Source organism: Apus apus, chromosome 7 (genome assembly GCF_020740795.1).
Source record: "Apus apus isolate bApuApu2 chromosome 7, bApuApu2.pri.cur, whole genome shotgun sequence".
In the NCBI taxonomy this organism is placed as follows: Eukaryota; Metazoa; Chordata; class Aves; order Apodiformes; family Apodidae; genus Apus; species Apus apus.
The window spans coordinates 5,740,582-5,767,225 of NC_067288.1; the positions used below are offsets into that span (position 1 = coordinate 5,740,582).

The 26,644-nt window shown below is 47.4% G+C and overlaps 1 protein-coding gene across 20 annotated transcripts in view; it reads left to right on the forward strand.

Annotated features, from left to right (window-relative positions):
* The window catches only part of GORAB (golgin, RAB6 interacting), a 105,466-nt gene that overhangs the window by 69,200 nt on the left and 9,622 nt on the right, over window positions 1-26,644 (forward strand). For 5 of the 20 annotated variants that reach the window (XM_051624447.1, XM_051624448.1, XM_051624446.1 and 2 more), the window contains 5 exons: window positions 14,937-15,058; window positions 17,386-17,582; window positions 19,741-19,872; window positions 20,572-20,769; window positions 21,611-21,708. In XM_051624447.1, the coding sequence (XP_051480407.1) occupies window positions 19,817-19,872; window positions 20,572-20,769; window positions 21,611-21,708 (352 nt within the window). In that variant the 5' untranslated portion in view covers window positions 14,937-15,058; window positions 17,386-17,582; window positions 19,741-19,816. Of the gene's footprint in view, window positions 1-6,698; window positions 6,968-14,936; window positions 15,059-16,486; window positions 16,564-17,385; window positions 17,583-19,740; window positions 19,873-20,571; window positions 21,709-26,644 lie in introns of those variants that run through there. The other 15 variants (XM_051624449.1, XM_051624453.1, XM_051624460.1 and 12 more) reach the window with 12 other exon arrangements.

Below are 26,644 nucleotides of genomic sequence, written 5' to 3' on the forward strand. Positions count from 1 at the left end.
GTTGAATTATAGTTATCATTGTAAAACAATAATAACTATGCAGATACTTATTATGGTGCATTAAGTTACAGAGATAGTAAATCTGTCATAATAACCATGGCAACTCTCTCAGCTGCGCAGCGGGGATCCTGCCATGTTATTGATAAAATCTGCTGAACTCGGCTGTCTTACCCTCCGCAGAGCTGCTGTACCGTTTTATTGGAAATGGTGATTAAATGATGCAAACCATGCCTCCCCCAGCACTCATTTGTTCTCTTTGCTTGTGAGAAGCCCTAAAGATGGGACATTAAATGCTCTGTCGCTTAACACATGGGACCAGCGATAATTGCGGACCCCGGGGAGAGGCTCGGCCCTCCAGGGGAGGGGTTTTGTAGGATGGGCTCAGGCTGAAAGGAATGGGGCTGAGGGTGGGCTTGGCTCATCTAGTGCTTGTTTGGGGGATTGGCTGGTGTTTGGCTGAGCTGCACAGGATTTCTTGTATCCCTGCTGCTTTGCTGGGTGGACTCTGGCTCCTGGCCCATGGGTGGCTCTGTGGGAGGGCTGGTGCCTACACCTGAAACCAGCGAGGTGTCCCCCAAAACAGCACAAGTGCAAGCCCTTGGAAGATGCTGAGGCTTCCTTCAGGCTGGAGATGGTTAATGGTGCTGGGCTGCCCAGGCCTAAGCCTGGAGTGTGCTGGAGGCAGGTCAGTGGTGCTGGGCTGCCTCAGGCTGTGGTCAGGCTGGAGTGCCCAGCGCAAAGACTCGCATCATGTGGCTGCTGCTCTGACATATTTTATGGCCCTGCGTTGTCTTACTCCTGGTCCTGTCCAGCCACACCACTGCCAGAAAAACCCACAAGAAAGGCTATTCACATGAATTTCCCTGACTTGCTTTGGGGTGAGGGAAGATCACGCTTTGGATGTCTCTGGGAGCCAAACCACAGTGGCTCCTTCCTAGTTTCCATTGATCTCATGCATGTGCAATCTTAGACAAACGTGGGGTGAGGCCAAGGTGGGCACCAGTTTGCCCAAACAGGGATGTGTGTGGAGGCATCAACAGCTTCCAGCACCTCCTGGTCACATCTGTCCAGGCTGTGACAGCTCAGAGACCTACCTGCAACCTTTTGTCTCTGTCCCATGACGAAGTGGGGCCATTTTTATCCTAGAATCACCTTCAGTTTTGTTAATCTGGTTTCCTAAGGGCTCTCTGTCTGCTTTTTGAGGCTCATTTCAGATGAGCATAGCAGAGGGCTGCAGTTTGCAGAGATGTAGGAGCCAGCAAGTTTCTGGGGTGGTGCCTTTGTGCAGGGCATGGGGCCCCTGAGCCCAGCTCAGTTCTGGTAGCCAGTGAGAAGCCACATGGCTGTGCTGGGCTCTGCTTGAGCTGTGTCGTGGCTGGCTACAGGCTCAGACACACACTGGCACGTGCTGCTGTGTCTGTGAGTGACGTGGGCTGCCTGGGGATGAGCACCCTGGGTTGAGTCTGCACCTAGGAAGAGCCAGGCTGGGGCAAGCTCCATCTTGTCCCCCTGCCACGCTGAGCTGGCTCTTGTCCCTTGCCCCTGTCTTCCTCCCTACCAGTGCTGCCAAAAATGGGCATGTTTCTCCTTTTGTCATTTTTCCATTGTAATGCTTCCTGCTGGTTTAGGGGAAAAAAAGGCTAATAATTTATCACTGTAATAAGGATTTTCTGGCTGAAGAAAAGCCCATTAAGGTCTCGCTGAGTATAGGATCCCGAGTTCTCTTGTGAGTGTTTATATTTTCTAATTACTCACAGATTACTCCAATTGTGTCAGGATGCAGCTGGGTATTGGACTGTAAATGCTGGCTGGTTTCTGCCCTGTTTGTTTACTGACTACTCCATGCAAGTCTGCCATGTTAGGAAGACACTCAAAGAGTTTGTTTGGGAAGATGCTGGGATGTGTCAGGCTTACCAAGCTGCATGGTGCTTTCTGCATTTGCTGCCCTTTAACCATCTTCTTTGCCCCTGTCCAGAATCTGCTGCGGTCTGAGTGCAGCTGGGGTAGGTCAAAGAAGCTGTGATGAAATGAGGCAACTTCAGCTCTTGCCAAGGAGAGAGTTGGCCCTTATAAGTAACACTTAGCCTGTTAAATACAGCAATTAATAACTTCCTTGAGGAAAATGTTTAGTTTGTTTTGGGGCCCCAAATATTCAACCAAACTCACCCTAGGCTTGAAGATAGTGCTGGGGCGGGGGGGCATTTTCAGTACTTTAGTGATGTTATTTAAATAGTAACTTGTGGCAAATGTGTCCTGGTATAAGACAGCTTTCTCCATCCTTACACTGGAGAGTTTCCCAACCCTATGGAGAATCTGTCTGGATTCTGTATGTACCACTAGAGCAAGTGCTCTCAGAACAAGGGTGCTTTGAAGTCAGTGGCTGGGGTGGGAATAGCTTGCATGGGTCACTGGGTTGCTCTCCCCAGTGTTGAGAGGTGTAAGGATTGGCAGAGGACAGTCCATCAGGATGGAGGTCGAGTCCTTACTGCTCCTGTTTTGCAGCAAGTGACCATCCTCCCTTTCAAGTTGAGCTGTGCTCTGCTCCTGAAGACCCTCTGCAAATTTTGCTTTTAACTGCTGCAATCCTCTCCATTTTGTGTAAGGATCTATGGACAGATTTTATTATTGCTCATTGCTGATTGGAAACTTATCAGTATAATTACAAAAACATGTTTTGTAGGTTGTCTTAACACTGTTAAATGGCAATCTGTTATTTCCTATAAGTTGTATTAACTGTTACTGATTACTATTACAACAAAAGCTGACATAATTATTGAATGAAGGCCATTTTAAATTGCAAGCTGCCTATGCATGCACTGTGCAATGCTTCTATTACTGATCTGAGAAAAGGGACTTAAAGTATCCAGACTCCTTGATGTATTTATGTTGCTGAAGGCATGATGGATTTCAAATGTTTCAAAATCTCACCTTTCATTTAAAAATAAGTGGGCTCTACAGATTCCCAGCTCTGCTGAGCATCGTCTTTCCTCCTTACCCTGAGCATCAGGAAGCCCCCAACAGCCTTTACAGTTCAGTACCTGAACTCAACTGGTATTATGTGATTTGGGGGTGTTTTTTTGTCCAAGTCTGCAAATGCTGTCTCAAGGCCTTTCAGCTCTCAAGGCAGCTTTCCACAGCAAGGCAGGGCCATGAGATATGCCATGGACAGGGTGTATTGCCATGGAGCATGATGGCCTCATCCTGCTGTCTCCATGGGGCTGTTTTAAGGTTGGGATCATCACCTTGAGGTGAAATGTGTGAATGTGGGGATTGCTGTAGTGTGGCACTTCTCTGCAGTGATAGCATTGGAGCAGCCCCTATGAGATGCTGCTTTCCATTGGGTCTGATGGGAAGGGGGGGTCAGGGAAGCTGGAAAGGTTTGATATGTCAGGAGAGCAGACGTTTGGGAGCTTGTTAAATTGGGGAAGGGGAGAAGAATATTTGTTTTATAAAAAGGAGCTTTAAATTACTCAGGATGCAATAAAAGCTCCATTTCCAGCTGAGTAGATCATGTTACATTTCGGGTTGCAGAGCTGGGGAGAAAATAATCCTGTGCCTCTTGTTTGGATGTGTATACTGGGATGTCTGTGTAGTGATAGGGCATGACCTTCTCCTGGGCTCACAAGGGCTTAGAGGGAGATGAGATCCAGTGGATGGAGCTGGTCTCAGGATCTCTCCTACTTCTGTGTGTGGGATGGCAGCAGCACAGTCTCCAATGGCTGCTTATTAAGGACTGTGCCTTTGATGATATAGGGCACCTGGGAGCACTAAATAATGACCTATAATGGGTGATATAAAAATAAAGGGTCATTTTATTCTGGCTGTGGCTCACAAATGGAAGTTATCATCTCTCTGGCTCTCTGAAGGGGCTGGGAAGCCTTTGCTGTCATAGCAGTATGAAAACCTGGGTTGCAGGATGGGAAATGAGGGGGCTCAGGTCTTCTACGCTGGGACTGCAAAGCCTTGAATCTCTTTTTTTTTTGAAAATCTTTCTCTTGCTGGCTCTCTTGGGGGAAGATGGGTCTTGAGGAAGAGTTCTGAACATTGTGCGGAAGTTGCCCAGCAGAAACTTGTGGTGGGACGGCCATTGCAGATAACTCGGTCATGACTAGGACAGCCATATGGGGCTGCTCTGCTGGGGAGCTTGGGAAAGCTGCCTCTCCCCATGGTCTTCCTGGCTGTGGGACAGCAGGTGACTGAGGCAAGCACTGTCCATCCAAGCATCCTGTCCATGAGAGCACCTTGCCCAAAAGCAATGTGCAGGGTAAGGAGTGAGCTTGTGTGCCCCTAAACCTCCTGATCTTGGAGCACGAAGGCTTTGCTCATCTAGTTGGCTTCTTTAGGTGGCCATGATAACCAGCTTTGGAGCTTTTTCTCTGGAGTACAGGGTAGACTTGCAGGAGAAGAGGACCTTCTGGCTTGGCTGCAGGGTGCTGCAGGGTTTGGCCATTGCCTGCCTTTCTAATTGAATATTTCTTACATCTAATAAGACCAAAGAAAGGCAAATAGTCCATGAGTAGAGTCCCACAGCATATAGTATTGGAATAACAGATGGAAATATTATATTTTTTGAGACATTCTTACAGCAGTGCTGCTTCTTTGAAGTGTGTTTGAGCAGAACACACCGTGCCAAGAACAGGGGAAGAAATTATTTGTGTCAGCAGAGCTGGTAGCTCGTGTGTCCCAGATGCTGCAGAGCCCCAGCATGCAGGGCCACTCACCCTTGGCAAAGAGGGACAAAGAGGATGGAGGGTCTGTCAGGATCTGTCCTCTACAGGTAAATCCACTGGCTGTGTCCAGGTGAGATGGTGAATCTGGGGCTTTTCCAGAGCTGTTACTCCCTGAGTGTGGTGCTAATGGCCTGTGCTCATTGGCAGCACTGCCTGACTACATTTGCACTTATACTTCCCCCCTCCCCAGTGATAAATGGCTTTCTGGGGAGGGAAAGGGGAAAGGATTCAAGGTTTGTGAGAGCATGGCTTTTCCTTCCACCAATTACAAGTTTCATGTTCAATTTGGGGGAAATTAAAGAGGCAGTGGGGCACTCCCAGGGCCCTGCCTGGGGATATGCCATTAAATCAGCAGCTGTGAGGGAGGGGTGAAGGAAATGGTGATGGAGGCAGGTTGCAAGCATTCAGCAGCACTGAGGGAATGGGCAGAGAGCTCTTCTACTGGGGAAGTGCTCCATTGCCTGGCTGCCACCAGGGTGGCTCTGCAGGGTTGGGGGACACCCAGCAGCAAGTGCCTGAGCTCCAAGCCTGGGGAGCACCATCCCTGCTGGGCACCAAGGACATGGCTCAATCTGCCCAGCTTGGCAAAGAGAGGTTCAGGTTGGAAGAAGCTCCCCCCAGAACATGCAAAGAAGGAATAAAACAAGGTCAGGCAGAGGCTCTCAGCTCTATTTAAGGAGTCCTTTTGAGTGCTTAAATACTGCTTTGATCTGCAGAAGCTTTTTCTAAGCCCTGGATGTGGAGGAAGGTGGCTCTTGGAGCTGGGCTAGTGGGTTTTCTCCTGAGATGCTGGCAGAGAGCTCCAGCTTTGGGTGGTCCTGATCCTGAAGCAAGTGTCCTGGGAGGGCTATCTTGTGAACCCATGATCATCCTGCTCTAAGGTGTGTGCTGCCATGGTGCATGCTGTCCTGGGCCTGGCTTGGCAGTGGGCATGGCTGGGAGAAGAGCAGCAGTGTCCCCTGCACCAAGTCAGGAGGAAACTGGTGTCCCCGGATAGGAGAGGAATGGGACAGTGCCTTTTCTTGGGCATATTGAGTGGGCAAGTGCTCCTCTCCAGGGTGATGGGGGGAAAGGGAGACTGAAACAGCCCTGCCTGGTACACAGCAACCCCACACTGAAACCAGGGGCATCTTTGCTCCTGCTGGCTGGCGCTGGGCTCACTGGAGCAAGGAGGGCTTTGAGGTACTAACCTTATACAACAGATCAGACCCCTGGGGTTGCAGGGTAAATACAAAGAGTATCAAGGCAGAAGCAACCCTGACACTTGGCAGCTTCTCCTATTCTGCTCTCCAGCCCCTCTCTTCCTGCTGGGGAGGATGGTCTTGTGTGCTGGGTGCAGAGAATCTGCATCGCTCCATCCAGCTTGTCCCCATCTCAACCTGGCCAAGCAGAACATTTGCACTCCCCAGAAATCATAGAATCATAGACTGGTTTGAGTTGGAATGGACCTTAAAGATCACCTAGTTCCAACCCTCTTGCATGGGCAGGAACATCTCCCAGTAGATCAGGTTGCTCAGGGCTCCATCCAACCTGGCCTTAAATGCTTCCAGGGATGGGGCTTCCACAACTTCCCTGGGCAACATGTTTCAGTGTCTCACCACCTTCACACTAAAGAATTTCCTCCTATTGTCTAACCTAAACCTCACCTCTTCCAGTTTTGATCCATTACCCCATGTCCTCTCACTACGAGCCCTTGTAAAAAGTCCCTCCCCAGCTTTTCTTCAGGCACTGGAAGGCTGCTATGAGGTCTCTCCCTCTGAGCAGACATATGCAACTGTCCTTAGAGCTGACATATGCCATGGGTAAGTGGAAATGTGTAGGTCCTGAAGGATGGTGTGCCTCCCAGGGTTTAGCGGGAATGCCTGGCTTTGTGTCGATGCATTCCCTGAGTTGGTCTGGCTGTACAGCATCAGGATGAGGGTATACATGTCCTCCCTGTCACGTAGCTTCAACATGTTCTCTTCACAGCATGGAGCGGCGCTAGCTGCTGGGGGCTGCCTTGTGACAGCAGGCTGCACTGCCATCCCGTACCTGTTTGATCTCATGGTGCAAAGACGTGTGTGTTATGAGCTTGTGATAAAGTTCCTGTGATAAAGCAGTGAAGATGTGACAGCTCCAGACAGACCCCCGCTCCAGCCCTTGCTCTGGGATACAGATGTTGGCTGTGCCACTCCACACACTGCTGGGGGATGTTCCCGGCAGAGCTGAGCCAAGAAGAGCATTTAGGACTTACAGAGGTATTTGGGATTTTCATTCCTTTCTGTTGGGAAGTGAAGTATGTGATGCTTTGAGGTTCTTCCTGAAGGTTAAGTTGGGCATGAGAGCTTCTTGCTGAGTTGCCCTGGCACAGCAGCTATGGGTCCTGGTTCTCCCTGTCCTTCCAGGGGGTAGACAGGGGAGCTGGAGGAGAGTGGATACCTTTCCATTTCTGGTCTAGGCTTTGGTGCTTGTTAGCAAAGACTGCTACTTCAGCAGGGGGATTTCGTCTGGATAAGGCTGCAGAGTGTGTGTTTGCTCAGGGCTTTCCCATCCAGCTCTGACTCCCATTTTCAAGGGATGGGGAAAATGAAGTATGAGGACTCATCAATGTCCCTGCATTGCCAGTGGTCATGGAACAAGGAAACCAGTGTCCTCCTCTTGGTTCAGTGCAGAGGAGTGGCTGGACTTGGCTCTGCTCCAAATCAGTCTTCCCACGTGCTCTGTTAAGCTCTTGGGCAGCCAGAGCTGTCCTTGCTTCCACCAACCTGATGGCAGATCCACTCCTAATAAGTTAATCTGATGGGTTTTGTCATGAGCAAAACAAGAAATCACGTTTTTAATAATAAAAAAGGGTCCTGCATCTTGTTAACATCTGGAGTTCAATCATTTCTGTGCTCAAAACTGTGGAATGCTTCAGCACAATATAAATCTTGCCACTTGTGTACATGGGCTCCAGATGGGGAGGGAGAATTCATGTTCACTTGTAACCCATCTGGGTGCTGGTGGCTCCGAGTGGAGCTGCCACGGCATGCGGCTTCCTTGGTCCTATGCTGGGGGATGGCAGAGAACCCCCCTCCCAGATAGGACCTGGCACCATGTTCAGCATAGGGTGTTTGCATTTGGCATGGCAGGGTTGTATCATGGTGCTCCCATACCCATGGTGCCTATCTGCAGAGGGGTGAGGACTCTCCACTGCCTAGAAGCTTGTGATCCTGAAGGTTTTCCAGCACCACAAGGTGATGGAGCCACAGCCTGATGCTACCATGGAACCAAAGCAAATACCAGGTTGAGCATCTCCACTGGGCGATGCACAACTGCTCCTGGGAGCCAGAAGCAGGGCTGGAGCTGTGTCCTTCTGATGGCACCCACAAACATCAGATGGGAAAGCCCGTGGTCAGGATGATGGGACCCTAAGCCCCTGTGGGTTTGTGTCATCTGCAAGCATTGCCACCTTGTTTTTCACCCAGATCACTGATAAATATCTAAAATCCCAGAGAAGAGCTGTGGAATGCCTGGCTGTTAACCTAATGTCAGGCTGAGAATGAAGCATTTATCTTTGCTCTGCTCCTTCTCCAGCCTATAATCTGGACCAGTTCCTCCCCTTTTGCATAGTGACAGTTTAATTTCCTTAATAGTGTCTTGAGGTGGGCATTTTTGTTTGAAAGTCTGAGTGTAGCAATCACATCCTCTCTGGAAGCTTTTTTCATTTTCACTAAAAAACTTGAAAATTGCATTTTTTGGTTAAAACCAAGATTTTTGCAGCTCAAGGCCGAAACTTGATGTCTTTACTAGTTTTTTTGACATTTCAGACAAGTCAGGCAAATTTCCACAAAAAGCTTTTCTGTATTTTTTGGTTTGTTTGTTTTTTTTAAGTTGCCTTTCACTGAAAAATGACCTGCTAAAAACTGTTTAGATGGAAATTTTTCAAGCAGCTGTGATGAGGGCATTGGTGTGAGAAAGGCAGTAGTAGAGCTGCAGGCAGGAATAGGAAATGTGTGCTTGGAGGGTCGGGGAAGCTCCATGCTGCTTGTGGTTTTGTTGGTGTTATAGGTGGAGCAGGGTGGTTTGGCTTCTGTGTCTTTAGGCATGTCTGGTCAAATAGCTCAGGGCAGAGTTAAGATGAGGGGCAGGAGAGGAGGGAGGCTGGGGGTGATGCATGATGAGTGTGGGTCCATGGCTGTCCTGAAATAGCAGAGCTTTGTGGCCCAAGGGGATCTGACCTCCCTGGTTTTGGGGATGTCTAGAGTGGAGACATCCCATTGCATTAATAAAATGATGTTGCAGGGCTTGCCCCACAGCCAAGCTGGAGGTTGGGTTTTCCCTTCCAAGTGGTTTTCTATGATAACATGAAGGTTTACAAGCCCTGAAGCACAGCAAGTGTGCCTAAATATCTTCAGGAAAGCTGCTAGAATTGTTGGGTTTTGAAGGCATCTATGTACCTCCAGCCCCTGTCCACAAAACTACACAAGCCCTTAATTCCCATTGAAAACCCTAGAACAAAAAACAAGCAATTCTTTCTGAGGGTCTGGGTTTTACCAGCTGGTATCTAGGTATTATCTGTTGCTTTAGGCATTTTGGTATCTTTAAACTGCCTGGCACTCAGTTCCCAGTGGCTTCAAAGGAGAGTAGAGATGTGCCTGCTTGCTTTCCCAAATAGAGATGCTTTCCTGGATGAGGGCTAGATCAATGTTCTTGGTGTGGCTTTGATGGATGATCTGCTCTGACAACCCCATCCCCCAGTTTACATTGCTGCCTTATATATGGGGAAATTTGGAGCCCAGGCATATGAAAACCATTTTTCATTTGTTTTTTATCAGTTTGGCTAGAAAACTCAATCTGCTCCTATGCAGGGGCTGAGGTGAATCAGGTGCTGCTCGTAGGCAGCTCTTGGTCAAGAGGACAGAGGTAAAGTGAGGGTCTCAGGGCTGGAGTGTGCAGTGTCCTGCTTGCTGGCCCCTGTGCTTTGTTTTTTGGGTGGTCTGGAAAGCATTTGGTGATCTATATGGGCTGAGATCACCTGTGGTTTTTAAGCAACATGTTTTCTGTGTCAGGCTAAGTCTTCAGAGGAAGCTTTTGAGATCTGCTTCAAGGTGTGGGGCTGTTTTCACCTGGGCTGCTTTAATTTGTGTTGATTAATACCAGGATGATAGTAGGGAGGGTGTGTGTCCCTGCCATGAGTGGGTGGAGGATGCCAGCACCTTGATGTGAGTGTGGCAGAGGCAGCAGACTGCTCTAGAGATGCGTGAGGAGGCCAGTGTTGGTTGTCCACGTGGCCAGACTGGTATGCTGGTCAAAACTTGGCCTTTGAAACATCTTCCCCTGCCCAGCAAGCTTGGCTTGTGGCAAATGAAGGCTTCCATGTAAAATGTCAGTCTGCTTTTTGAAGCACTCCAGTTTTAACTGGAAAGCATAGAAGAAACAAACTGGAAATTAAAAGATTCAGGCTGGAAAATGTTAAATTCACAGAAATTAAAAAAAAAAAATCAGGCCAAATTGTTTTGGTTTTGGTTCCTGGCTTTTTTTCCCTGGGAAACAAACTATTCCTTGTTTGACAGAGGAAGAGAGAGATAAGCAAAAGAAATCCACAGCAATCTCTGACAAGCTGATCTGGGGGGAATATCCCTCCTGATCCTCAAATTGGAGACTTGCTAGCTCCAGATGCTACCAGGACACTCACCCAACCACAGAGGTTTCCCAGCATCCCAGGTCTCCTAGCAAACCTCCTTGGCACCTTAGCTAGGACCCCTGGGAGGGAACAGGGAGAAGATGGGTTGGAAATCATCTCCCTTGGATCAAAGCAGTCTGGTGTCCTGTCTAAAGTTTGTCCTTGGCTCCTCCAGTATGGGTTTGTTGTTGCTGATCAGGCTCTAGCTCTTCCATGCACTGGTAAGAAGGTGAGGAGGAAGGGTCCTGGCTTCTTTCCTTGGCATTTCACAGAATCACAGAATCTTAGGGTTTGGAAGGGACCTTGAAAGATCCTCTAGTCCAACCCCCCTGCCAATGCAGGATCACCTAGAGCACATCACACAGGAACATGTCCAGGCAGGTTTTGAATGTCTCCAGTGAAGGAGACTTGTAGCTGAGATGCAGAAGGGGACTCTCTTGGTTTGCTTTTCCCCTTGCCTATGGTTGAATATCTGTTGATGTTTGCTAAACAAGAGCGCCAGTGGCAGAGGAATTAGAAGAAATCCCTTCTTAATTGGAAACAGTGAGTTTGTGTATTTTTTCAGTTGTCTATTTTAGGCCTTGTAAAATTAAAGTTATTAACTGTAATGCAGTGGTTTCCAGATTCCCACAGCCCTTTACAATAGCAGGGAAATTCATCCCAGGTCACTGGGAGCCTTTAATGAATACATTAAGGCTTATTATTAAAATAAAGTACTTGCAGCTTTATGGGAGACATCTGGCAAGGATGCTTGTCTCTCTGAAGACAGCACGGCTCCCTGAGTGTCCTCTCCCAGCGTGCACCATGTCTGCCCTGGCAGAGGCTTTCAGAAGAAGTTTTCTGCACAAGGATTCCCATAGGTGGATCTGGGAGACAGAGGGACCTTTGCTGGATGCCATGGAGGTTGGCTGTACCAGACCTGTCCCTGTGACTGCTCTGTTGATGCTTCCAGAGCCAACCAACCCCTTGCTGGTGCTGCAGGTACTGGTGAGCCCTGCAGGGATGCTTGTGCTCAGCAGAGCAGTTGCACCAGGGTAAAGCTTCTTCATTCACCAGATAATGTGATGTGCAGGCAGAGCTGAGCCTGGGCTAATCCCAAGCAGGAGGAGAGGAGACTGGGCAGAGGCAGCTGACCTGGGTGCAGGCAGGGCAGCTCAGAGCCAGCTGTTGGCCAGCTGTGCTCACCCAAAGCCCTGAGCTAGCAGGGTGCTGCGTCTAAGTGGCTTCATCTCGCATTGTGCGAGTTCACTGGTGTGGCTGCACCCATGCAACATCTCCATCCTGCATGGGTGCATCCTAAAACAATTCCTTGGCATTGTATGGAAAGCAGGGAGCCAAATCTCTGGGGTTTAGGGCCATAAAGCTCCCTGGCCCAATGCTAATGGGAGCAGGTAACTTGCAGCTGGAGCACTGGTGTCCCAATGAGCACAACCCGCAGCCAGGGAGGCTGCAGAGGGGTCTGGAGCAGCCTGTGATCTTATCGCTGCTTTATCTCTATCCAGGCTTGATCCTGGCAGAAAGCAGGGCCACGTGGCAGTAATTGCCTTAGGAAAACAAACTAATCTCCAAAGGGACAGAGAGCAGCTGTTGGGCTATCAGTGCTATCAGGGGAAATGGATGTGGCCTGCCAGCTTGCAGCACAGGACTGCTTCACTGCCAGGGCCAGGCAGGGGGTGGAGGGGGCACAAAGGGGGTAAAAATAAGTTTGGCCTGCCAGATGGGACTGAGGGAGTGTTTGTCATGGCATGACCTGCCCAATGTTACCTGTCCTTCTCTGCCAAGGAGCCCTTCACTTGCCAGAAGGTTTGTGAAATGTGGTCTGGTGGATCAGGTGTAGGAGTGGGGAGAGCTGGGTTTAACTCACTGGCTTAGCAAGATCCAGGTTTGACCTTGGCAGATCACTTATCTGCCCTGATGTCTCCTCTCTGCTCCTTGTCTACTTAAGCAGTGGCTTTGCAGAGCTTCCTCTGAATGTGCATCATGCAAGTCTTGCTTCATGCCCCAGGCACCCCAAAACCCACTGCTGACTGCAGTTGAGCCATGGGGTGCTCACCCATCCCAGGGCTGGGCTTGCTCTCCCTCCCCACCCCTCTCCTACCTCTTCAGCCTGAGCTGGAGGCTCCAGAGAGTCTCTTGGAGATGAGTTTGGAGACTGGGCTGCAGCAGCAGGAGCCTCCCTGTGCAACCCTTTCCCAAATTTGCAAGAGAGAGGAAACATCCAGTGGTCAGGCTGGTTTTAAGCTGAGTGTCTCCTGCAAAGCTAATAGCAAAAAATTAACTACAAGGATCCTGTAACTGTTGTGCTTGGCCCCCCAGACCTCTCCTCTGTGCCTGGATCAGCAGCCCAGGAGATCTGGCACTGCCATATGGTAAAACACTACCAGGAGATGGGGATTTCCCACCAAATTCTGACTGAGCATGAGCATCTTTGGGGTAGTGGAAGGAGGGGAGGAAAGCAAGTGGTAGAGGCAGGTCAACCTCACAGGTTACATGAGTCCCCTCTTCCCAACAAGCTAAATCAAGCCCCTGGCTTCAAATAACCCCAAATTTAGGGAATGCTGAAATCCAGCTCTGAAGTGTCTGGCTTCAACCCAACACAAACATTATTGTTGTTTCTGGATTATGTAGTTTAACAGAAAAGAAAATCCTATCATTAAGTAATGCCAACGAGATACACACTTGTGTCTTGTATTTAGCCTGTCCTATGAACTCTACTAAGGCTCCAATCAAGATGAACTTAAAAAAAAAAAAGGCCCAGAATTACGCAGCTCCCCAAAGTTTTCCTGAAAATAAATTTTTGCCCCAGCAGTTAATTAAGACTTCTATTAAATGCTGACAGGCACTTGATAATGTTATATATTGCAGCAGGCTCTGTTTGTGGTGTTATAATTATGGCACTAAAACAGTTTCCATTATAGCCCTTCTTTTCATAAGCTAATAACTTTTGAAAACATTCACTTTTCAGGTTGAAATTTTTGCATGCCTGGCCTTTACCCAGTGGGGATTATTTATTTTTTTTGGAAACCCTGAGCAAAATCCATCTAGTCCTCTGAGTTATGAAACAGAGGAGGAGAAAAAAAAAAGAGCACTGTTTTTAGTGAGTATAGGTGGGGGAAAAAAAGCTAATGACATGATTTTTCTCAATAGATGGATAGCAAAAGCATGTAATACCTGATGCTTGATTTGGAAGTTGCTAGGGTGGGCTTTGTAGAGTGTCTGGGGCGGGTCCTTATCTCTGATTTGATGAAACCAATGTGAGAGCTTCAAGAGAATCCAATTGTCACCCATGAGAATCACAGAATCCTAGGGCTTGGAAGGGACCTTGAAAGATCATCTAGTATCTCTTGGTTGCAGGTTAAAAACAGAGGTTGGTAATTAACAACTCTTTCCTTCTGGCAGCATTTCTGAGGTACTGACAGTATTTCTCATCTCTCTTGGGGATGAAGAGTCAGTTGTGAAAAATTTTGTGAAGTAAAAAACCAAAGGGTAAGATCTTTTTAGGTCAATGAAAATATTTTTCTTTGATAATTTCAAGCTTCCTGTTTTGATAGGCTTTTCCTACAAGCAGCCTAATTTTGAAGAGAAAAGACCTTTTCAACTAAAACCCAGGGATGTGGCACTGAAGGAAATGTAGAAGCCAAATATTTGGACAATTTGGAAGTGCGTGTCAGTTTTTGTCAAGTTGAAACAACAGTTTGAACCACCCTGGCTTGTGAAAAGTTAAATGGGCATTTTCCCACCAGCTCCCCTCTCCTTCCCAAGCCTGTTGTTCTGGGAGCTTCCCAGTTGGCCCATGTTAGATGGTGGGTAAGATGCAGCAATGGGCCAAATGCGATGGAACTACATTGGCAGGAGTGACTTGAACCCCCTCTAAGACTTCAGTGGGTTCCTGACTTTAATTGTTCCAGGGCAAAAGCCTTGTCCTCCTTCCCAGCCACCACCACTGGGATCCCTCAAGAAGGACTTCAAAGGCGTGAGGGCATCCCTTAAAGATATTGAAGATAGAGATGAACCTCTACTGCAACCTTCAAAAGCATCTAGGATGAGTATGTCTGCCTCCTGATGAGGCCTTTAACCACACTGGAAAGTGGTATTTAGGCTCTTAAATTGTTTCTGTGCTCTTGAAAAACACTTGTAGTCCTCCTTGGGGCTTGTTCTTAGTCGTCAGCCACAGAAAGACATGGCAAGGAAAGACATGCAGAGGCAGTGTCCAGTGGGAGTAGAGCTGGAGAGGGATGCTTTTTCAGCCTCATGTCGCTTGATGTGCTGGGCTGTTTTTCCAGCAGAGCTAAAAGAAAAGGTGTCCTGGAGAAGGATGTGGGGGGATGAATGGGGGTACCCACCTACCAAAGTGGAGGGGTTTGTCCCTGAGAGGTGGCAATGCACTTTGTCAGTGCTGATGAGTGATAAAGCAGAAGTAAATCAGCCACTCTTAAGCTCCTGGTTTTCAGCAGTGGATCAAGGGGACATCTAGACTGCAAACATGTGGCAGTTGCATGTTTCGTTTCTCTTCTGTGAAATGGGGCACTGACTGCTAAACTTGGTTCCATGCTTATATACAGCTGCACATTCCCCAGTGGCAGCTGCAGGGAGTTTCTGAAGACCGGATGGGTTTTCTGCAGCTCCTCTCCTAAGCTGCAGCGGAAGAGATTACCAGTTATGACCATCTGCATGGCAGCTAGAGGTGGGTTTGCAGCCTGTGCTGCCTCGCATGAGCTGGCTTTCCCCTCTGCTGTGCCCCTGTGTGGAGGTGCAGAGGGACCAGTGCCCTCCCTAACACGCTGTTCATAACCCCTGGCTGGCCTGGCTGCTTTCTTTGGCATGGTGGGAGCTCGCTTGGCTCTGGTGAGAAGCCATGTCTTGACACTGATATAATCAAAATCCAAATATCACTGGAGGAAGCTTATCTCCAAACATGCCTTGCTCTGGAGCCAGCATCTCCAGTGCAAGCCCAATGCCCAAAGCAGTGCCAGGAAGGGTTAAGTGGATGGTGCTGAATAAGTCAGCTCAAAACAATGGCCATAGGGATGCTGCTGAGACCTAGAAAAAAGTTAGAGCTGGAAAAATCTGCTTTGGCTGTCAGACCCAAGGGTCTTCACTGACCTGGACCCTTTGTTTTTAGGTTTTCTTCCCTGGGCCTTTCCCAGAGGGCTGTCCTGTCAAATACCCTCTCTGGGGTGGTTCCAGCAGCTCCAAGGAGCCCCAAAATAGAGGCTTTTTCTGTGTAGCAGATCCAATGTGTGTCCTTGCTGAGCACTGGAACCAACAGGGGATGTAGGCTGCTAGGTAGAATTTAGGCCAAGTTGCACATGCCAGAAAAAAATGAAAAGAGAAAAATGCTTAATTGATTTAAAAATATATTGGAAATGCTCAGAACTGCTGTCCATGTTATTGAGCTGAGAAAAAATGGGAGGAGCAAGGAGGGATCAGCAGGTAGAAAATTACACCAGGGCCACTCTTGTTGAGGAAGAGGTTTTGTTCATGGAGTGAAACTTTGAAAAGACTTGTGAACACTGCAAACTTATGGGGTAAAAAATATTGCAAGCATGGGACAGTGGAAGGAGCTGCAAAAGGAAGAATATCACCAATGTCACATTAGGTGTCATCATAGGTTTCTCATGTCCATCCACAGGCAGCAGTGACTCCTTAGGGATGGAGCATGTATGATGTGATCCTTAGAGCCAAGGGTTGCATCTGGCCTGCAATTTTCAGGTAGTTCCCAACAGATCAGCCTTTCTCAAGTGTGAATCCATTCCTCCTTGATCCATCCACACCATCCTGTGGTGTCAGGTATGATGGCACCCTGTGTCAGCAGCAAACAGCCTGTGTTTTTTGTGTTGATGGCAGTGACACGGTGCTAATTTTCAACTTCGTACCCCAAATTCCCAACAGAAGTGGAAGAACCTTCGAGCAGTGCTGTTCTTGGTGGTTCTTGGTGCACTCAAAGGGGGGTTTTTGCTGGGCACTTATCCCTGCAGCGGCATCAGGGAGCTGGGCTGCTTGCAAAGAGCTCACTGGGCATCTCTCAAGGGCTGGCGCTGCTCCATGCAGTTGGGTCCAGACTTCCTTGCTCCCCACTGATCTGCTCTCTCCACCCCAATTGTTTTTCCAGACTGCGGCAATAATCGAATGCGCAGAGGTGGTGGGACATGGATCTGTGTCTGAGCCCCGCTTGTCTTCGGTACCCTGGTGTGCTTTTGGGGGGCGGGAAGAAGAGAAGGAGAGGAGGGCTTTTATCCTTTTTTTTAAAAAAGCAGGAACATGGGATGTACATTAGGCTTCCTTCTCCAGAGAGTATTGCTGCATTTTGCCTCTCAAGCCATGCCTCGACGCACGCCCCTCCCCGCGCATTCCAGCACAAACCCCTTTTGTTCGCTGCCCTCAGCCAATATCCAGGCAGCAACAGCAGCCCAGATGTTCCCTATCAAACTCAGAGCCATGCCAACAAACTTTGGCACACATGAAAGTGTGCAGAGGAATGGGCCTCCGCAAATACCATTTATTTTTTTTCTCCTCCACCCTCCCATTCCTGCAAGCATTTTTAAATGTTAATGGCTTCCACCCTGCGACAGCTGCTGGGGGCCTGCCAAGCTGGGCTCTGGGGGTGTCTAGCAAATTAGCAGTTCAGGTATCCCCCCCCCCAGCACCTCATCAGGGCTGTGCTAACCTCCAGCTCCTGCCTTGCATTTTCCCTGATGGCTTTTCAAGGACAAGGCTGATCTGGGGGTGTTTTTCCATGGGTGATGCTGTTTGAGGATGGGAACCCTCAGCCCAGCCAAAAGGGAGAATCCAGGCGATGCTCTGGGGGGATTTGTGGTAAATCTGTTTTCTCTAGCACTGTCAGAGCTGGTTTGTGATGACCTAGAAAACTCATAGTTAAAGATGCCACAGGGGCTGTGTGGCCCCTCTAGGCTTAGTTTTGCCACACATCCGGTGCTTGGAAGGTGCATGGGAGAGCTAGTTGGGTTTTTGGCCATTGTGGGATGTAGGTTTTGGTCATCTCTTTCTCAGGATCTTCCCTTCAGGCAATTCCCGTTGCTGTCATCTGAACATTGAATCATGGTGCAGATGGGGCCACCATCCTGCTGCTCAGTGAGCTGCCAAAGATCACCAGCACACATCAGGGCAGACCAGGAGCCAAGGAACAGTGTGGCCAGGACTCAGCACAGGAAACTGGAATTGAGTTGGCTTTGGCTACGCGTGAATGGGTGAGTGCACACTTGAAAACCTTCCTCTGTCTGTATGTGCAATGTATCTGCTTCTGCCGAGTCAAACACAAATTCAAGGCTGTGCATGCACATGCTTCCATGGAAGAGCTCCCTAGCATGTAAATGTGATTAAAAGCTGCTGCAGGCAGGAGCTGCCTGTGTATGTATGCGCTCCTGTGCAGGCTCACATGTTTCTCTTCCCATCTCAAATGGCAGAGCTAGGTCCCTCCTCTCCTGCTTCACCACTGAACCCCATGCTGTCTGTGCCAGATTTGGTGCCCACTGCACTGACTTTGGAGAGATGGGCTCAGGCAGCTGCCAAGCCTGTGCTTGCTGAGGCAAGCAAAGGCCATTTCTGCTTAGAAGATCCATTGTCATCTCATCTAAACACGAGAAGCCCATTTGTTTCAGCACCCGGGCTCTTCAAAGAGAACCTTGAACACATTTTTTCCCTCTGCTATAATGGCAGCAATGTATTTTTTCACTCCTTTCTCACATTGTAAAGACTGAAGCATTTTTGTTCAAATTTAAGAATTAAAAAAAAAAAAAATCCCATTTGGATGAAGACCAGACCTTGCAAACTTTCCACAGAGGGTGGTGAACCTCTCTCCAGAGCAGTGGGCTTATCTGAGATCATGTCAATGAACGTGCCAAGATTTCCATACTGGAAAAAGACCCTTCTCAGAGTTTTGCACAGGAAGGGATGGCATGAGACCTTGCAGGGTGAATTTGGCTATGAGATGAGGAGGCAGATGAGGTCCCAGGGGAGGGAGAACATTTCTAGCCTGGAGCTGAACAGGGATGAAGCAATAATTGCAGAGAGGTTCAGAGAAACAACCAGATGTGCATGCGATAGCCAGCACTGTGGAAGGGAGAGAAAATGGGTTTGCACAATCTAAATGCAGGAGTCAACTCTGCCTACAAACATGTGCTCTGGTGGGCAGCAGCTACAGCTGCTACGGATGGGCCTGACTGGGTGACCTGGGCTGGATGAGGGCAGGGGCCATTTTCAGAGATCCTCCCAGACTTGGGTCTCTTGCAGCAGTGACAGGGATGTTGGAAAGATCAAGTCAGCTGCACCCTCTGTATCCTGGTCCTGGCTAGGGGCCTTAGAAAATAAATGTAACCTTGGAGGCAATGTTAAGACAAAAGTAGTGGGGGGAAAAAATGGTCTGAACTGATGGAAAACTCTTCTCTGAGGGGAGAGAGAGGGAAAGTGAGATTGTGGTTATATTTTCAGGAAAGATTTGTAGGGACTCTTTCTAGAAAGCAGAAGAAACTGAGTGCCAGTCCTTGGTCCCCTCCTTTAAAACAATAATAAAAACCAAAAAAACTCCCATAGCCCTTAAATTATCTTCTTTAAAAATAAAAAATTAAGAGGTAGTTGTCATTTCACATGTGGTCTGGTTTAAATCCTGGGAGCAACGTGGTCCCTGAGATCTAACCTGTTGGAGCAGATCCCCACTGTGTTCAAAGGCAATGGAGAACCCTTGAATTTGCTTTCAAACTTGGGCTGGGGTTGCTAAGGTTTTTGAAGCCCTAAGCAAGAGGAAGATCTCTTTTCATAACCAAGCAGTTTGTGGGAAAAATATATTGGTATATTTGCATGAAGGGAAAAGTCTGGGACGTGAGGCAAGTCTCTCCAGATGCTTGCTGGAGTGTTTTGTGGCTTGTGCAGAAAGGCTGCAATCTTTGGGGCTTTATATAAAACCTGGAAGACAAAGGTCCTCTTTGTAAGCATAGACACCATCAGATTCCCCCAAATGAGGCCAATTTCAACAGCAGATCTTCATTTAACACTCCCAAACCAGATGAAAAATTGCAGACTGAATCTGACCATGTGTACTTGAGAGGGTTTCCTAGTTGCTGGTGCACAGGTGTTGCTACAGGGAGGATGCAGACATACCCTGATATATGCTGAATAATCGTGCTTTTTTGAGCTGGACAGTCCATAATGGATTAGAAGGTAGTGCCAGTAGTTCTCAAAACTTCAGCTCATTTTCAGTTCCTCTGTTTGAAAGTGCATTGCTACACTGAGCACGTGGACAGGGATTGCAGACCCTTTTCTCCTGCTAGGAGAGGAATCTGGAAACAATTACAAGCTGCTCATGCTTAATCACTTGGGTAACTCTTAAATGCCTGTCTTAATATTTTGCAGGACTGAAGATGGCATCTGAATTTTTGCAGTGTGCAAGTTACACAGCAGAGCATGGAGATTTTGACAGCTTTGCTTTATGTGTGTTTCAGGGGTGTCTGGTCCTGAGGACCCCACAGCTTCTCTGAAATTCAGGTACAATTTCAATGAAAATGTAAAATGCAAAGAAAAAAAGAAACCACCCAGCCAAAGTGTTTGCCTGATGCTTGTGCAAATTATCAGCTCAGTCATATTTTTATGAACCTTTGCTGAACCCAACCATTTGTACCTCAAACTGAACTGGAAGAGAGTATTAAATTAGTTGATTTTTTTAAAAAAAATTAAATCCCCTGCAAAAATGAAGGCAACCAGAATAACTCACAAATCTGGGCTGAAGTCAGTCAATGACAAGGAAAAACAATAGAAGTCCTTTCCTTCCTTAAATATTGAAATGTTTCACTTCAGCATTTTCAGGCTAAAGCAGCTTGCTTCAGTGTAGATCACTTAGTTCGAAGCCTTCTTTTTGTTAAATGGACCTAAATTTAAAAGGAAAAGAGCTGTGGTTTCTAGTTTGACTTTTTAAAAAATAAAAAAAGATTAAACAGTTTCCAAGCAAACCAGAACATTTTGCTACTGGTCAAGCACAACATTTTTGGTTGACCCAAAAGGAAACAAGTTTTTCTCATTGTATTAAAAGTCCTTCCTCTTCAGCTCAGCTCCAAAACCCCAATTTTCCAGCACTAGAAGAAACCAATCACCCTTGTTTTCACCCTTCTACTGCACTAGTAAAATTCTAATTTTGGTTGCCCCTACTTCAATCAGGGCTTGCTTTATTAACCTATCCATTTATTGCAGGCTGAGGAGATCTGTGTGGTATTGGAGTTTGCAGCCAGGATGTGGTACAGCTTTTTCTCCAGCACTCTGGGATACCTCACCAAAGAGCTGTTCAGCCTCTCTGGCCATCAGCCTGCTTATTTGTAGGCTTTATAGCAATGGCTCAGACCCTGCCAGTGACACAGAGACGTGGAAATCTTCCTTGGTAACGTGGCCATGGTAAGCTCGTGGGTGTCAGCTGGATGTGCAGTCAGGACAGTATTTAAAAACTAAAGAAAACACTCTCTTCCCAGCCAAACTGCTGAAAAACATCATCTACAAGAACATGGTGAAAGGCAGCTACTGGGTTTTGGAGATGGCTTTTCAAAGCCATGAAAGGAAGTTACCTACTCATGCCTCGGTGAAAGCCAAGCACTTGACAACTCAGCAATCCTTTCAAAACCTCCTCCCAGATCCAGCCTTGGCAAGTAATAGTTCATCACTAAGGACATCCATAAACACATGGGGTTTTACATCTTTTTTTGCACTTGCTGCAGAGAGATAGCATCCACGTTTTGTGAACTTTATTGTGGGAAAGACACAATGTTTCATCTTAAAGACTTCCAAATTGTAACACGTGTTATCTGTAGCGTGGCTAGTGGCCAAGGCTGTGGGTGGGAGCAGAAGACCATCCCTTGGAGCTCAGTGAGTGCTCAGGAGCTGGCTGGGTGCAGGTGCTCACAACGTGGGGCACCACAGATAGTGTTTGTTCAAGGTGATGCTGGAATGCTGCACACAAAATCAGCCATGGTGTCTCAGCCTATTTGTGGTGCTGAGGGCAACCTGGCTGACTTGGGCCTCCCCCAGGCTCTCACCATGGCTGCAGGGCAGTATCAGGCAGCTGAGGGGACAGTGAGATCCTAACCCTGCACATCTGTCTTTTGTAGCTTAATCCTTTGCAGGATGGGGAGGTGAAGCAAGCTAGTGTATTTCCTGAAGAGCTTGTAGCTTGCCAGTCTCCAAGTGAGTTCCTCTGCCATTGGAGATGTTTGGTTGTTCTTCTTTAATATTTGTGTTACAGGCACCTCCAGGAGACCCTGAACAAGGAGGAGACTGTTGTGCTGTGGACAAGACTCCATGGAGAAATGCTCAACATGTTCCCACAAGGACACAGGAAAGGTGAGGGTGCAGCTTATTTTACAAATAGGTGGGTGTTGTCACACATCCTCCTTTGGCACTGAGTGCATAGACCCCCTGAGGGTCACCAGCACTGCACTGGCAGAAGGGAGTTGTCTCATCCCAGCTTGCTGAGTTGCAGTGGAGTTGAGCTACTGAGAGGTGAGGAGACAGGATCCTCCAGCATGTGGCTTGTGTAGCTGAAAGGAGTTACATGAACTGGCCCTAGCACACCTTGGACTCAGCTGTCACATTGGGGTCGTTTGGCACTTTATGGCAATAATGTTATTTTCACATCATGTAACACTATTGCAAATACATACTACAAGCACTGCTGGCTCTTGGGTTTGGCAACCCTCTGTCCTCCTGTCTTGCCATGAAAAGATGATTTCCCAGAGGGACTTTTGCAGAGGTGGCAGGAGCTACACGGCTGGTGCCAGGAGTGGTACAGCTGGTGGTGCAGGTGTGCGAGCCTCTGAGAAGGGTGATGGGACTGGGACAGCAGTGGGAAGAGGTGGGAATGCTGTGGGAAGCATCACAGGCATGGGAACAAGGCTGGGAAGAGGGGTCAGGAGATGACCAGTTCTCAGTCAGCACACCCCAATGGGATGTGGATTACCTTGAACGGGCAAACAAAAATGATTCAGCAAAGCAAGGCAAAAAATGTTGCACAGCAGCCTGCACCCATGGGGTGTCTGTGGGTCCCAATCTCCTCTAGCACCTGTGTGGGGATCCACACACCCAAGATCAACAAAAATCGTATCTTGTCCCAAGGCAGCATTGACCTTTTCTTCTGCCCTGCCCCAGGGCAGGTGTATTGTAAAAATACCTGGTGTTGGCCACACTGTGGTGGTGGTGAAGTTCTCCACGTTTTGTTGCCCTAACTGCTAGGAAACCAGTCCTCATCATCTTGCTTTCTTCTTCACCTCTCCACCATGGACACTAACATGTTGCCCCTGACTCTATACAGCTGCATTTTATATATTGAAAGACTTTTATCATGTCTTCTCTCCCATCAAGACTAAACAACCGCACTTCATTCACTTGAGCATTTAACAACAATAAGTTTGTTTAATGAAAATTCAGTTTGTTTAGCGCAGTGGTTCTAATCACTCATGCTGTGCCAAAGATAACAAACATTTAGCAAATTTCTCTTCAAATCTCTAGTTTTATCAGCTGTTTTGACAGTTAGATTATAATTTTTACACAAATGGTTAGAATTAAAGCGATTGCTTTCTAATTTTTCTGTATGAATGTTTGAATTATGACTTACATTAAGCAATACAGTTGAAAGTATTAGAGAACTGTCATGAAGTATTTAACTATGCTTTTAAAAAGTATTCTTTTAAGGGTATTTTAAAACTATTTAGAAAGTATCTTTAAGTCATTAGCTGCAAAAATATTTCTTTAGCTATATGAAAATATATATAAATAATTGCTCATTTCCACTTGTTTTACTGCTTAGCTCTGGTTTTGCCATCCAAAGTGGTAAATTTATAATCAGGATATTTCTGGTCAGGATGAATATTTTTTTTTAACCAGCTTTTTCCTTAAGGTGCTTTTATTTAGCCAGCTTTTAATCCTAGGTTACTTTTTAAAGTTCAAACATTTTAACATGAGGAATTACTACGGAATATTTTTGTGCATATGGAAAATAGTCTTAAATAGTCTCAGGGAGGAGAGGAAAAAAAAAGACCCAAAAATGTCAGTTAAAATGCTTTTTTTAAAAAGAAAAAGGAAAAAGAAAAAAGAAATGTTCATGTTGGGTGCTGAGCTTTCTCTTGGTTCAGATTTTATTTTCTGAATGCTGAACTTATCTTAAGGAAAAATCTCAAAAGCTGTAACACAAAAACACGGGGTGGGGGCCTTAAAAGCTGAGATGCTTTGAGGCTCAGTTTCAAAGCAAACACATCACTGTAATGAGGAGTGTCCTGGAAACACAGGCTGCTCTCCCCACCCTGCTCTGTTTGCCACCAGCCCTGCTTGGGATGTGCAGACGAGCATGTTTAGCCCTGGCAGAGTGAGGAGCCCCTGTGCTTGTGGGAACATCTCTCCTCCCCCAGTTTTGGCTGCTGACAGCCCTAGGGACTCTCAGGAAGGAAGCAGCAGTGTCTGCAGGTCTGGCTGGGGACTTTGCAGCCTGCTGGGGTCCATGACAAAGATCAAACTGATTTCTGTAGCCCCGCATCCCATGCCCTCTCAGTTGCATTGGGACTTTCTTCTTTGGTCCAGCCCCACTGGTGCCATAGGCAGCTCTGCAGCATCCCCCAAGGAGAGGAGCAAAATCTGCTGGGAACCCTGCTAGGATGTGTCCCCTCTTTCACTGGGATTTGAGAAGAAAAACTGGGATCTTTCAAAGTAAAATAGCTGTGGTTTCAAACCATGGCCTTAGCCCAGGGGTCAGGAAGTTACCCTCAAGGTCCCTGTGAAAGAAAACTCAGAGGGAGCAAGGGTCACAGCCTTAAATGTGCTACACAGGAGTCTGCCTCTCCACTGGACATTGCATAAAGATCCACAAATCAAAAGACATTGAAAACCATTGGTTTTGATGGTTTAAAAAGCAGATTTCCAATGCAGTGGGGTTTTTTTACCTGCTTTAAGTGGATTTTTGTTTTGTTCTTAAGAAATTCTTGCAAACTGAAGGTTGTTTTGGTCCCAGAACTGAGAATGGTGACTTAATCCCAGATACCAGGCAGCTAAGGAGAATGGAAGCTGGGGAGACAGAATAATGTCATATTTTTAAATTGTTTTCTCACTTCAGAATGACAGTAATTCATTTTACAGTGGAAACACTGCTTCCTTGGAATATACTTGCATTTTTTGCATCAGTTCCTAAGGAGCCCATTGTAGGATGGGTAGCAAGTGCAGGACACAAGGCTGTGTCCTGACTGGATGTGGTGCCTCTTCCTAAGCCAGCCTGTGCTGTGTGCTGGTAAAAGGTGGGATGGTATTGACATGGATAGTCTGATAGGTTTTGTTTGTTTTCATTAGAAAGGGAAATAATACTTAAGAATTTTTGGCTGTAGGGTCTTCCCCAGGCCTCTTGAATTATATGTTAAAGTCTTTGGGAGCTTGTGACAGGGTCTGAAACACAAGCAGAAAGGAAACTCTCCTTCACTGTACGTGTCTTTCCCTGTCTCACTTCAGGGCTCAATCTTACTGGGAAAATGTTTCTAAGTGTGTTAGTGCAGCAGTGTGGAGAGTGGTGAGCAAAATCAGGTTAAAAATATTCATCTGTGTCAGGGAGCCCCTTGTTGGAAGAGCTTATTTGGCTCTTAAAATACCTGAAAAGTTTTCAGCGTGAACTAAACCGATGCAAATTGAAGTTATGTCCTGGTACAAATTGCATCTGTCCTGGGTTGAAATGTCATCTGAGGCCTGACCCTGAGGTCTGACCTGGAGAGTCCAATTTGCTGGCCAATGATGACATTTCCACACTGATTTGGGAACTGCAGAGGAAGAAATGTTTTTTGTGATCTGTTGCCACTCACTGCTGCTGGAGCTGGGAGACTCCAGGCCAGTTAAACCAAGAGAAAATGGATGTGGCAGTCATGGAGATCTCCAGGCCTGCCATCATCTCTCTTCCAAAGAGGGGATGGAAAAGGAGGTTTCTATTTTCTCTTTGTCTGGCCTGTGTTGTAGGAATGGTTGCTTGGAAAATACTTCATTCCTTTGTGGCAAATGTTCAGTGCTGTAATCAGCTGGAGAACACAGCTAGGCTCCCTTTTTGAAATCTGCTGTTGGTAAATGCCCTGTGAAATGACTTCACTGCATTTTAATTGTTCCTGGAGAAAGCCAGCCCAAAAGGCTGGTAATTAAATCTTGGGCTGATGGAAACTGTTAAAATGGATTGCTGCTTTGCCTATAGCATTATAGTTAACAACTCAGAAGTCTTTATACTTTTTCTATAAAACACACAGGAGTTTTATGCCTGGAATATGTGGCAGTAAAGTGAATATGGTGCTTCATTTTTGTTTGGAGCATTAAAACTTGGAAGAGAAATAAAAATGAAGGGTCAAGAATGAGATCTGGTGTTTGTACTGCATGAAGCACATTTGGTGAGGATCTGTAGGTTTGGTACAGCCCATTACAGTGATGTAGGCACCAGGACAGATTTAGATTACTCATTCCTATACAGGCATCTAACAGGGAATGAGGTGCCTACACCTTGCTGTGGGGCTGGCCAATGCTGGCTCACTGTCAAATTCAAGCTGATGCCTGGTTCTGCTGTCTGGACTCCCTGGAGTTGGAGAGCATTTGAGTCAAGGCTGGATTTCGGTTCTTATTCAGATCTCTTCTGTGCTCAGTAAGGTTTGCTGGAGGGAGCTGTAATCCCATTGAAGGGCTGCCTGAGGAAACTGTAATCCCACTAAAGGGCCACCCCTCAGCCCCAGGCTTCCCCAGGATGGAAATAACAAAGCCCCGCTCGTTTGCCACCACCTCCGCTTGGTGTACGGAGGCCTTAAAGCTAAACCGAGCGTGAAAACTGGTGGCAATTCTGTTCCCTGAAGCCCTGCACCCCTGCCAGCGAGGGGCAGCTCAGCCCTGCTGCTCCTGGCGGCTGGTATTTCTGGGAGACGTTGGTCACGGCGGAGCTGCTGGAAGCGCTGCCGCCACAAATCGCGAAGCCGTGCACGGGCATCAAGCTGTGAGTTTGCTCTGGGAGACAGCAGTGCTTGAGAGCCTGACTAATCCCTTACAGATTGGAAACGGCGATGTGGTTAGGCACTGAAAATTGTCCCCGTCTTATTGCTAATGATGCATTATTTAAGCCTCCAGGCCCCTGGGTGGCTTCAGCCCTCGTGTCCCCAGGGGAGGAGTAAGCTCATCTGCAAGACCCAACGGGCTGAGCAGCCACAAGAACCGTAGATGGGTGGAAAAAAATCTGTGGATGGAAAATGCTGTTTTGTTCTCCTGGCTACTGTATCACTGTACGATG